The sequence below is a fragment of the Bos indicus x Bos taurus genome, chromosome 22, assembly GCF_003369695.1.
Source record: "Bos indicus x Bos taurus breed Angus x Brahman F1 hybrid chromosome 22, Bos_hybrid_MaternalHap_v2.0, whole genome shotgun sequence".
Classification (NCBI taxonomy): domain Eukaryota; kingdom Metazoa; phylum Chordata; class Mammalia; order Artiodactyla; family Bovidae; genus Bos; species Bos indicus x Bos taurus.
Window position 1 is genome coordinate 49727051 of NC_040097.1, and position 13666 is coordinate 49740716.

Genomic DNA, 13666 nt, shown 5'->3' on the forward strand with positions numbered 1-13666 from the left:
GAAAAGGATTGAGCCTTCCTGGCCAGATCTAAGAAGGAACAAACTGTGAGGTCTGAGTTCTCCAGCATCTTAGGTGGGGTTTTCTGGCAGCAAGAATTCAGGTTGTTGTGGGGGATGCCACTGGAAGCAGGTGGTCTTGGGTACAGTCTAGCTATGACCCTTATTAATGGGGAGCTCTGGAGCACAAAACACAGCCTAGAAACACCAGTACTTGAGGCAAGAGGCTGGCCTTTTGTACCCTAAATCAGCCAGTCAATGGCTAGGGTTGCCCAGGATGGGTGTAACCTCCCAGGCAAGGTGACTCCCATGAAGCAAGGGCCCTTCTCCAGATCAGAGGAGGGGCAGCTGTGAGCCCTTGGCAGCCAACACTTAATGGCAGCTGGGAACAGGGCACCGGCACTCTTAAAGGTGACAGCCTTTTCCCAGCCTTGTCATTTTCGGGTCAAGATAACCTGGAATGGAGTCAAGGAGAAAGACTCATAAAATCTAAAAGGTCTTTACCTGTAATGTACAGGCAGCTCATGATCTACCCAAGCCTGTCTGTCACCTTGGCTCTGGAGGGAGGTTACTCTTAGGAAGAAAGCTAAAGTGGCCTTTGTCTTCCTTCTGCCAAAAGAAGCAGGGTCACTTTCTGATCCGCCGAAGGTTGTATCAGGTGGCTCAGAACAAACTTGTGTGCATGCTCAGTCACTCAGTCGGACCCAACGAACACTGGAGAGATGTTAATAAGAGGGCGTGTGCAAGAAAATATGTGCAGAGGTAGGTTTACTTCAGAAAACAAAACAACTGTGCGTCTTCGGAATTTGGCTTTTCTTCCAGTAGCTAAGTCTGCCCTGGGATGGGTGAGTCTAGTGAGTGTGGCAAGAGACCAATAGCACAGTCATACAGAATAAGCTGTAAAATCTTAACAACAACCAAAAAAAGCACATGGCTCCCCGTTCTCTCTTGATCTGACAGAAGTGAGGAATACAGTTGCTACATTCTTTTGATAAATCTTTTTCTTAGGCTGAGTGTCCGGTGAGAAGGAAAATGACAGCCATATGATTTTGGCCCTGCTGGAAAGATGCTTACACATAAAACCTCTGGTGGTTGGCCCTACTTGGAAGCCAAGGAAAATATTAGCAAAACTAAAAATAATTAAAAAATAAAAAATAATATTTTATTAGGTACGCCTGTGAGACAGGTCCAGCCTTCCCAGGTGGCTGGAGAGGGAGCGAGGAGCCTGGTCCCAGCCTCTTCTATGGTTGCCATGGTTACCCCTAAGCTCTGTCTTCAAGGCTCCTCTATGGATTCCCCATCCTCTTACCATCCAGATGGAAAATCTCAGTCGGTGTCTGCGCAGCAGGGGGAGGGCTGTCCCTGAAACCCGATATTCGTTGGAATAGATCGCTGCTGCTTAAGTGTGGTAGGGCCTCACACCAAAGCTGGTCCACTCTTTAGGAAGCTACAAATCAGATCCTCCTGGAGATAGGAAGGTATTTCCCACCTGGTTAGCAGCATGTCACTGTGAGAGCAAGAGACAGGCCAGGTTCCCCAAGCTGCCACGGCTATTTAAAGTCAGAGGCCACAGAACACTGGTCTTGGCCTCAGGAACCTCCCAACGGGGTTTTTTTTTCCCTTTTCTTGCTACTCCATTGAACTTTCTTTCTAACCCCAGAAAAGTGACTCAAATCCCTGTCCACCAGCTTCTTGTTCTGCTGCTGAAATACTGTTCTATCCATGAGAATCACTAACCACAAATAAACAGCGAGCTGGGCTTGTTTCCACCCTGTCCGAGTTACTTTGTAGGACAGTGGAGTTGCCAGCCGTCTGTGCTTCTCCCGAGTTGGGCTGCAGTCAGGGCTGCAAAACTGCGCAGCTGTGTGGCCTAGCTCCACCCAGGTCCCTCCCGGATAACGGACCGGGCAGAGGTCAGATCCTCTCTGCACAACATGTGCTGTGGACACTTCCCTCACCTGCCGTTTCTGCTGTCCTCAGGAAAATGGGGGACAAAGCTCCCAGCCCTGTACTTGACTTATGGGTATTCCCTACAGCCAAATTCCCTTCAGCAGGTGGGCAAAGCATGGTGATGCTTGGGGGAGAAGGGACAACAGACTAAGACGCGGACAAACACAACAGGAAACCAAGTTACCACGGTAACCAAGAGTTAGGAGTGTGGAAACGTGGAAAGAAAGCATTCACAGGAAGATAGTGGAAAGAAGCTTCGGTGTCAAAAGGTGGTTTTTGATCCTCTCCCTGGAAATTTCCAGAATGAATTCATCAACTGAGATTCTTTGAGAAAGTGGGTGCAACAGATATTGTCCATGCCCCTATCACCCCCATGAGACTTTTTCAAATGTTCCTGCTGATTTCCAGGTGCCAGGGTCTGAACCTTGCTGGATGAGAACACGGCTGCTGTCTGTCACAGGCTAGAAGGGCCCACCCAAGCCTAGAGAAGCTTTTAACCAACGACTCTCCTTAGCTGATGTACAAACAACCCATCCCCTTTACCCCTCAGAGGCAATCATTTTAAGCTGTGCATTTCCTATCATTCCCCAGTGTTTCCCTGCAGGATGAAGATCCAATATCCCCTGTGCCACCTTGGTATGATGGGCTAACTGATAGCCTCTTTATTCACATCCTTTGTCTTCTGACACACAGATCCTCCCATCAGGAAGCAGAGTTTATTTCCCCATCCCTTGAATCTGGCTGGCCCTGTGTGTGACTTTGCTTCAGCTAACAGAATGTGGCAAAAAGTGAGAAGAGACCAGTTTTGTGACAGGCCTCATGAAATCTTGTGGACTGTGTTCTAGTTTTTGGACCCCTTCCCTGCCCCCAACAGCAACACCTAGCCAACCTGAAGTTGGCTACAGGTCCAAATGGAAGCTCATGAGACCAGAAGACCTAAACAGCTGAGTCACAGAATCTGGAGCTGAATAAATGGTGTTTTTCCCAAGGCATGAAGTTTGGGGTGATTTGTTACACAGCAGTAACTAACCGATACACTGGTGTACAGTGCACCCTTAACAGTAGGCTTCCCTCTAAGTTTCTTTACTCCTCTACCTTTGTTCCCTGCACTTCTCAAATTATTTACACCCAAATCCTTGCCTGAGGGTCTGCTTCACAGAGGACTCAAACTCAGATAGGGTGGAGGGCCTCTTTCCTTGTGCTTCCAGGGAATTCCCTCATGTTCTCATGATTATAACAACCACAGTGAATTACAATTATTGTTTTCATGTGTGTTTCCCCTTCTAGATCAAGAGCATCATGATGCAGTGGTTTATATTCGTTTCCACCAAGCCTGGTACATCCATGATAAGTACTCCATTGATATTTGCCATGTAGGTGAAGGCATCAGCAGTTTATCACTTCTCATCAGGTGAGTAGATGGATTCTGCAAAAGTACTGCACACTTCACTACCTCTTCCAGTGTGTGAATGTGTCTCTTTGTTTGCCTTACTCTGTTCGTCACCTTCCTAGGGGGTTACATCTTGCCCTTTGCCTAGGTAACTATAACAGAAGGACCACCCACAAGCCTATTCATCTTGATGTGGTCCTGAAATGTGGGGGAGACACCTACTGCCTCCTCAGAGAACCCCTATCAGAGGAGGGAGAAGAGAAGAGTGCAGATGAGGAATCCTTAAATTCTCATTCAAAAGAGAGCATTTCACCTTTCTTTCAAGAACATACCACTGAAAAAAACCATTCCTGTTTCCAGAGATTCCAGAAACAGCCACTACAAAAGCCAGCTGCTCTCAATCAACAAACTTCTTCTGCACTTTTTTGTTCCCACATCTTGGGCAGACGGTGAAGGGAAAAAAATATTGAATCACAAGGCTAATATTCTGGCAAGGGCAAAAGTTTTCCAGGATTCTGATCAGTCCTATTCATCTTCCTTTACAAAGTAGTAACAATAATGAGAGAAAAATCCAGCCTACACATATTATAAATATCCTGACTTGAGGCTTAAACCATCATTTGGACCCAGCAGAACTGGTGTCTGTGGTCTCTGGGGAGAAAAGCTTTTGAACAGCACCTCACATGTCAGACATCACGGGGGGAGCATGACTGGATGGATAGGAGGGATCTTTGAGGATGCATTTTTTTTCACCCATCCACCTCCTTTCTGATTGGGGCTTTCTACACAAAGGAAGCTTTATTCCCAGCTCCCCAGTTTTGGTCCTTCTTGTCCAGAATCAGCTGATTGTGACACCCAACAGCAACTGAGGCCAGTGCACAGGAAGAGAGCAGGATGAAGAATTGGACATTTCCAGCTTTGATCACCTCCACCCTGACCACTGTGAGCCCTTGAATAAGTAACCTGCCTCCCCAAGCCTCTGCATCCTCCCACCAAAAAAGAGTGTAATAATATTTACTTCTCATTGTCACTGACCAGATTAAATGAAATAATAACGATAGCTCTCATTGACTGAGTGTCTGCTATAATGCCAAGCTTTCAGAAGCAATTAAATATGTTTTAGCTCACTAACTACTCAAAACAACTTTGCAAGACGGTGCTATTATACTCCCATTTTACAGATGAGAAAACAGAGGCACAGAGGTGTGAAGCAACTTTCCCGAGGTTGTGTAGCTGGTAAGATACTACAGAGGACACTATAGGGAAGCTAGTGCATGGTAGGAACACAATAAACAGGAGTGTCTTCCCCTTCATATAAGAAGACAATGCTACTTCTACCCTATGCTATGCAGTTGATGTTTCTGGTCTTTTTGCCATTTTAAAAAAAGTAAACAATTTACTTCAAACTCTAGATGGCCACCCCATCCTTCACCATGATCCTGGGTATATTGATCCTCCTCTTGAAGACTGGTTTTCCATGGACATGAAAATGCCCATGAAAACCTGAGATACCCATGAAAATCTCCCAGCCAAGGGTTTAGGGAAATGCACTTGGTCCCCCATCTCCACCAAGATAATTGCATTACTAAGGCTACAGTAATGCAGATGGTGACTGCAGCCATGAAATTAACAGACGCTTACTCCTTGGAAGGAAAGTTATGACCAACCTAGAGAGCATATTCAAAAGCAGAGACATTACTTTGCCAACAAGGGTCCGTCTAGTCAAGGCTATGGTTTTTCCAGTGGTCATGTACAGATGTGAGAGTTGGACTGTGAAGAAGGCTGAGCGCCGAAGAATTGATGCTTTTGAACTGTGGTGTTGGAGAAGACTCTTGAGAGTCCCTTGGACTGCAAGGAGATCCAGTCAGTCCATTCTGAAGGAAATCAGCCCTGGGATTTCTTTGGAAGGAATGATGCTAAAGCTGAAACTCCAGTACTTTGGCCACCTCATGCAAAGAGTTGACTCATTGGAAAAGACTCTGATGCTGGGAGGGATTGGGGGCAAGAGGAGAAGGGGACGACAGAGGATGAGATGGCTGGATGGCATCACTGACTGGATGGACGTAAGTCTGAGTGAACTCCGGGAATTGGTGATGGACAGGGAGGCCTGGTGTGCTGTGATTCATGGGGTCGCAAAGAGTCGGACACAACTGAGCGACTGAACTGAACTGAACTGAAGGCTACAGTCAGTCATAGGACCATTATATGTAGTCATGAGATGGTTCTTCCAACTTCATGAATATTCTCATTGTGCCTTTTTACTTCCCTTGAGAGTTCTTTCATTATAGGAGTTGCCTAGCTGGAAGGCACTGACATTTCCACTGGTCTCATATGGGATACATAAAAAAAAAAGTTCTTTTAACTTAGCTGCCATAGTGTATATTTCTCTCTTCTTTACCTTAATCACATGTGATATACTCCTAGGCACTATAAGTATTCAGACAAAAGAAATGAAACATAGTTGCATCACTTTACAAATGGAATTTTCAGTCCTATTTGAAGAAATTAAACAGCTTCCTCCTTATGCCTGGACATTTTGGAAGTGGTGTGTTTTAGAACAAGGCTCAAGACCATTAAAGATTGTAGACTTAATTGAAGAGTTGAATCGTTTTAAGAGACAACAGGCCTGCCAGAATTCATGCTCTCTGGAGAGAAAAATAAAAACATCCATGAGTCCCGGTTACAGATTGCATTTCCTGGCTTGATCCCTGACCACTCAGGGTGACCCAATCACTCCCAGATGTCTTTCTCTCTTTTTTTCAAAACAAAGGCTCCTCAGTCTATGGGTTTTGGCTGCTTCCCACAACACCTTGCACTGTGCTGCCTACCCAGTCATCGGAGGAACTTTTCTCTGTTATCCCTTGGTTTCAACCTTATAATACAGTGGATCACAGCTAACAGGAGAGCTAGGCTCTAAAGACAGCACAAAGGCAAAAATTTTTGTTGAAACTGGCCCCTGGAAACCCTTGGGGAGGCACCATGATGGAGATAAACATCTCTCATAAGCCTAACCCTGTCTAGGTGCTCCTGTACTGAGACCAAGGTGATGTCCAGGGACCTGAGCCAGGATGACTGAGATGATGGGAGAGTTGTTGTTGTTCAGTCACTAAGTTGTGTCTGACTCTTTGTGACTCTCTGAACTGCAGCATCCCAGGCTCCCCCGTCCTTCAATATCTCCTGGAGTTTTCTCAAATTCAGGTCCACTGAATTGGTGATGCTATCTAACTGTCTCATCCTTGGCTGCCCTCTTCTCTTTCTGCCTTCAATCTTTCCCAGCATCAGAGTCTTTTCCAATGAGTTGGCTCTTTGCACGGGAGAGTAGCTGACTCAAAAGTCAAGCTGGACACACTTTCTCTCAGTGGAACAGAGAACCCAACGACCCAAGGCCCTCAGTCCCCTTGCCCTTGCCCCTTTCTCTGCCCCTATCCCTGTCTCCCCACCCCTTTGGTGTGCCCACCTGCATTCCTATTAGGCTAAATGCAGTTATGCTACTATTCTGCTATACCCCCACTGGCTGCAGGACGAAGCCTAAACTCATAGGTGTATCACAATCTGCTGCTTCTCTCTCTTTCTCTCTCTTACATCTTCCTGTGTCCTCCTGACCTGTGTTCAGGCCACAGACACCTTTATCACAACCATTTTTGCGGCAAATATTTTTCTGCCAGATAACTAACTTGTCACAAGGCAATTTTTCCATAAAAGATAAAAGAATTGGTTGATTTACATCACATAAACCTTAGCACTTATACTGCTCTATAAAGTGACAAGGATACGGGCAGTCTTAATGTGGTAGATGAGAACAACTACATAAATTGACTTGATAGGAAACATGGCGATAAAACTTACTGGAAGTATGAAACAAGAAAGGGTAAAGCTGGATTGCACATTATACTAGAAAATGAAAACGTATCAGTTTGCAAATCTTCGATGATTGGAAGGCACAGAGTTGAACCCACATTCCCCATAGAACTTTGGAACGCCTATCACTGAACATGTGACAAGATGCCAGGAACACACAACAGTGTAGAGGCTTCCACAACACAATACAAAGCTCAGTTACAAATGTGCATCTGAGTATTTGGAAACTGAGGCCTCTCTAAATGGAGAAAGAAATCTTAACAGAAAAGAAAAAGTGCAATGCTGAACAGGAAAATGAATACATTTTAAATGTATTCAAATATTATGTATTTTGCAATAGTCTTTTAATTTGCATTATTCATTTTCAATGTTCCACTATGTCCTATTTAATGATGCTCTTACTTTTTCTCTTTTACAGGAGAATTGCCTTACAATCAGTTACATGCTGAAAACATTTGCAGCAAAAACGCTTGTAGCAAAGATGTTTACAGCAGAGGAGCTCATGCCAAAAATATCTCCTGACCACCTCCTTTACCCCAGATGCCTGCAGATCTGCATGGCAAGTCTGCCTTCCAGCCTCTGTGCCTCTGCTCATCTTTTCCCTCTGCTCAGGACGCCTGGAGGCATTCCCCTTGATTCCTTCTCTTGGAAGCTGCTCCAGGGCTCCATGATGACCCATCTATCCCTCTCCCGGCACTAACCAGGCACTGACAGCACCCAGCTGTCCTCTCCCACGCACACTGGGCACCCTGTGAGAGCAGGGCCCACATTTCTTCCCTGATTTGAACAATGAAGGAATGTACACCCCATCCCAGGCAATAACAAATCAATAACGATAACCAAATCAGCTCACTTCTAGTTCAAGCCACCGAGTCTTTGTCAACCAAATTCAGACCTTGGCTTCCATACGCAGTTTACTGATTGTACCTTCTCTCTCTCTGTGCCTGGCTCTGCACAAAGATCTGGTGAAATTCAAAGTAACTGAAACCCTGGGCTTGGTTTTGTATCTCTACTTATCCAATTACCAGTTAATGTTTCTCTGATGGCTCCCTTGGGGGCAACAATGGGCCCAAGAGTATAATGAAGGTTTGTTTAATGGGGGATCCAGCCAACAGGCTATTTTGAGAAACCAAGGGGCCTCTTGGGAAATAACTCACCCGAGGGAGAGGCTCAGCGATTTGGTCCAAAGATATTGATTCGGAGATTTGAAAAATCTCCTCCCCCGATCTCTAGGTCTTGTGTATGAGTTGTAGGAAGATGGAACTACAAGAAAGGCTGAAATAGTACCCAAAACTATAAGGTACCAGGAAAACAACAGGGCGATCCTGCTCTTTATGTAGCAGAATAGATTGCATTATGGTTCCAATTTTTCACCCCTCTCTAAATTTGTCTCCTTTGCTATGTGACTGTAGTTCTCACTGAAAAGGCAAAGCATAGCTTCTAGTCCCTTGATTTTGAGTTTGGGCACATGACTTTCTGTGACCATTAGAATAAGGCTGAAGTTAAGAATACACCAGTTGTAAGCCTATGCCTTGAGAGTTATTGCATGTTTCTGCTTGCCCTTTTATACTGGTGCCATGCCATGAGAAGAATATATTGAGTCCAGGCCATTGGTTCGAGCAGGATGGTCAAAGACACATGAAGTAGAGCTGAACTGAGTCACTCGAGCCTAGTGGAGATCCACCTCCCCTCTGTTGAACCCCAGATTCATAAGCAAGTCAACCAGGATGCAGCTGAATCAAGCCAGGACCAGCCAACCCTCAGTCGACCAACAGATTCAGGAGGAAAAAAATGATTTTAAGCCACTGAGTTTTGACTAGTTTGTTACACAGTACTTTTCTGTGGTTCTATCTAGCTGATATATATGGGAGTCTGGGCCCTGGCCAACCACACCAGTTGTTCTAGTATTATTGGTATCTGGGCCCAGAGAGCAGATCCAATTCTGACCAATACTCTTGGGAGGCCAGGGTTGGGCAACAGAGCCAGCTTTAAGGATAATGACCACGAGCCCTGGGTTTTACTTCTTCACATATGAAGAGCACAATGTAACAGAGATGGATTTGACCGTGCCCTGACAGGGAGCAAGAACATCAGAACTTTTCTAGTATTTAACCTGAGAGCAAGTGAATATTTTCCCACCCCATGAAGTTTTCAGTGATCTAAAATAAATGTCCACTATATATAATCTGCCTCAAAATAAAAAACAAATCCATATATTTTTGTTTCATGTTCCTTTTCCCCTAAAATACTTTTTGGAAGACTTTTCTAAAACTAAAAGTTGTGATCTAATAACTTATGAAGCTTCCTTAAAATTGGTTTCTCTCATAGGTTCCAGAAGGTCCTTCTTACTAATGTTAAAAAAAATTCCAATATCCACTTATCAGATTGAAATAATTTTCTAAGCTTGGCAAAACATGTACTACTTTAATGTACTACACTAAGTTCTAAGTAAAAGTAATGTCAATTAATATTTAAGAGGTTTGGAGGAGTGTGTGTGTGTGTGTGTGTGTGTGTGTGTGTGTTTGAGGAGGTGGTTTACACCTTTCCCCTGATAAATGCAAACAAATGAAGAATTATCTTAGTATTACTTTCCTTTGATGAATTGTAGATTATTTGTCAACAGAAGTAAAAGTGTCTAGTGCAGTTACTGGTTCATGATGGGATATTTCTTTCACTCCCCCCAAACTTAACTCTCACAGTTGAGGCATACAGTATGGATTTCAAAGGATACCTATCAACACCAATGACTATTGTTGAGAAATGGTAATAATTAGTACGGAAGTTAAAATTCTCTGAGAACGAATTGTCTCAAAAGGAACACATTCTCTGATGTGGCTAAATGACTCAGGACCAGCGTCTTCATCCTAAAAGATGACTGAAATAAAAGGCTGACAGAGAGAAAACAGGAAGGCCTTTACAGAAGGTTCACCTTTAGCAGGGGGCTCACATCCTGTGGAAGGAAGCCCTGCTCCAGGAGAGGGGCCATCTGTCCCCTCATCAGGACAGCTGCCCCTCTCCTCCACCCTCTCCTGTCACAGAACCATTACTTATTGTTAAAGCAGATGCTTTAAGTGAGAAAAATAAAAAGAACCTTTATACAGTAATAAACTGGATCATATGGGTTGTCTCAAACAGTTAAATATTGGCCATTTCATATGGTTCAACTTAATACAATGAGTAAACCTAAAATATACATCCCAACATACACACATCAAAAATACTCAGGAAAATTAGACATATAAAAATCCAATTGTGAGATTTCTGAGACTGTAAACAAAACCAAACCCAAACCATCCCCCCCCAAAATAATAGCTGTTGTTAAAATTACAGTATAATATACGTTTTCTTATACTACAACTATTCATTTTAAACCCACCAACTGCATTTACCCTCTTCAGTGGGGAACTCTACACATATAGACTTTGAGCCTGGAGCCAGAACTTCTTAGAACAAGGTGGAGAAGGGGGCACCAGCTCACCTGGAGAGTAACAGGTGACCCTGCAGCTGCAGGTCAGCGGCACAGTCCTCAGATCGGCAATTCCTTTCAAACACGGTCTGTGAGGGAGACACGAGAGGAAGGGTGGAACTGGAGTTAGCGGCAAATGAGTAAATAACAACCAATTACTTCCTTCCAAATCAGCGGGAATTCTTCCCGTGAGCCTGTAACCAAACACACGTCTGTGTGCCCAGACTTGGGCACTGGCACTGAGCCCATACAATACTGAAATATTGGAGTTTGGAGCAGAGAAAGGCTTAATACAGAGCCAAGCAAGGGGACAGGTGGCTCACGCCTTAAAATCTCTTGAGGTCCCCAAAAGTTCTCAGTAAAGCTGTTTTAGTGGAAAGGTGAAGGAGGGGTGAGGTTAGCTGTCACAAACTTCTTCCTGAGGTCAGCTCACCATTTCTCATAAACCTCCACCGGAATCAGTGTTATTCTCTGTCAAGGTCCCAAGGCTCAACTTCCAAGTCTAACCTCCGGGGGCCAGGCCTGACTATGAAGAGGGGTCCCGGAGCAGGCCTGTCCCCCTGCCTGGAGCACTGGTCCAGCTCCCGGCCCAGGTCGTCCAGCAGTGCCCAGCCCAGCTGAGGAGGTGGATCTCAGCCCAAGACGCCCTCATGGATGGTTCCCCAGACCCCACCTGGCCATCATCCCTGAGGGAGCCAGGCGCCCAGCACCGGGCAGCCCTCAGAGTCCTCAGGCCACCCAAATGGGGGCCAGATTCCTCAGACCTTGACCCATGGAGATGCCCGCCACCGTTAGACTGCGAGGTCGGGGTGGGGAGAGGCTCACCGCCTCCTCCAGGCCTGGACCAAGGCCAGTGGGTGGCCATGGCAATGGCTCTGTAGCCTGCAGGACACAACCCTCGGCCTGTCCCCAGGGTCCAGCTCACCTGCTGCCTGAGTTCAGAGGGCTGGAGGCCTAGGAGGCTGAGGGCCACCTCTTACTGCGCTCTCCACCTAGAGGACCACAGTCCTGCTGACCGTTGGCGGAGAGCGACCTCTAACTGTCACCCTCTCCGGTCTCACGTTAATGTGCTAGTGGTCTCGCGGGAATGGCTGCGCCCCCATCCCACCCCTACTACAGTTCCCACAAGCCCCCCGCCTCCAGGGAGCCAGCTGTCTCCACAATGAGGGGTCCTCAGCAGTTAACCCGGAAACCCAAGTCAGGGGTGCCTTTGACCACAGAGCGCACCCTTTATCTGATTCATTTCTCAGGCGATTCAAGTGCTACTTCAAGCAGTTTTTTCAAGAAAGGTATCCGACAGGTATTCTTCCCATCTTTGAGAAGATCTTCAAATGCTCTCAGATAGGAGTAAATAATAACCCAGTCAAGACAACGAACTCTTAGATTACTGTCCGGACATTTCCCTCTGCTCTCCTGGGGAAGCAGATAGTCTGTATTTGAGATGGGTTCTGCCAGAGTGAGGAGATCATGGTATAATTTTAATTCCAAACAGGAAAGTCAAAGGCAATTATTAGATGCTGAGGCTGAGGGCACCACAACAGGCTGAAGGGATTCTGTCTCGGTGGGGCAGCTGGTAGTTATCCAGACAGAGTGTCCTTTCTCTAACAGGGCTGGGCCTTGAGGGCCAAACCTCACCTAGTTCTGGGACCCAACGCTCACTGTGCCAAACTGGACATCTTTCCAGGGGGCTTGCGGTGTGTGCCTGAACTGGGCTTCTCTGTGGAGAGTAGCCAGGAATCAGGAGTGGCTCTGGGGAGGAGTTAAGAGTTTTCTTCTTTCTGTGGGACCTGGTGGGCTTGTCCATCCCTCCCTCCATCTGCTCTCAGCCACTCTGATGTTTTAGCTGCCTGCGTCCACGCTGACAGAGACTCTTCATTATTGCTCATTGCTCTAACCGCTTCAGTAGGATTCTGGAGAGAAAAGCCTGTGGTTGCTTTTCAGTTGTCATCTACATTCACTACTCAACTTCCCCATCATCACTCCTCATATGTGTGGATCCCCCTCCAACACACACAGAGAACACAGCTCCAGGTGACCTGCTTTCCTCCCCAAGGACAAGTCCGGGCGGCTTTTCAGAGCATCCATATGCACTCCAGCAAATGTGCCGGCCAAAGAACAGTCTAGACCCAACCAGACAGAGTAATTTTGCTTATGGAAATTCATATTTCTGTGTCACATTTCCAAGAGAATAATGTGTCCCAGCCAACATTCTCTGCCTTGAGTGTGGGGGAAAAAAAACTCATGAAAGTCTCGGGCAGAAAGAGGACATTCCCGCGTTCTTTTGGACAATACTGGGGGCAAGAAGAGAACCAAATTTCCAAGATTTTGAGAGAAGGCATTTGTGCTTTATTTGCCATCTCAATTGAGGAGAAAACAAGAAGTGGATGTGAGGTCTATACGAATATCTCATGTGAGAGTAGAAGGCTTTCTGAGGTTAGAAATGAGGAGAAACATAAAAAGTGGCTTCACCACCAAGACAATGAAACTTTGGGCTGAAGGGCCCTCACTGACACGCTCCCACTGCAGTCTTGCATCTTACTTTCTATTCACAATGTTACTTGACTTTCCCCAAGAGAAACTCTCCTCCCAAATCCTAATAAGCTTTAGACTCCCCTAAACCCAGCTCTGCCCCTGGTCACAGGCTTCTCTTTGCAAGTATTTCTCCCATTTTACAGGCAAGAGATGGTCTGACTTCCCGCCTCTGGAGGTGGGATGGGTAGCAGGTGAAAACTGACAAGGCAGAAGTGACCTACAGCCACCCCATGGCACACAATCTGGCAAGACCTGGTCCCTGCCCTCCTCAGCTCTGTCACCCTGGCTCTCTCATGCGAACCGCCCCTCAGTCTGCCCTTATACCTTCACAACTCAGGGCCTCCCCATAGGCTGATCCCAAAGGCCTCCACCAGGTTCATCTGGTGTGTGTCCTCTCATCCTTCAGTCAGCAAACCAAAACCACATCCCTGAGCCCTCAGAGAGCTGGGGCTCGGTCACAAGTTCTAGTAGTT

The 13666-nt window shown here is 46.1% G+C and overlaps 1 protein-coding gene across 1 annotated transcript in view; it reads right to left on the reverse strand.

The window, feature by feature from the left end:
- The window catches only part of ITGA9 (integrin subunit alpha 9), a 363244-nt gene that overhangs the window by 163056 nt on the left and 186522 nt on the right, over window positions 1-13666 (reverse strand). The window contains exon 17 of the mRNA XM_027523417.1: window positions 10674-10750. Within this exon, the coding sequence (XP_027379218.1) occupies window positions 10674-10750 (77 nt within the window). The remainder of the gene's footprint in view (window positions 1-10673; window positions 10751-13666) is intronic.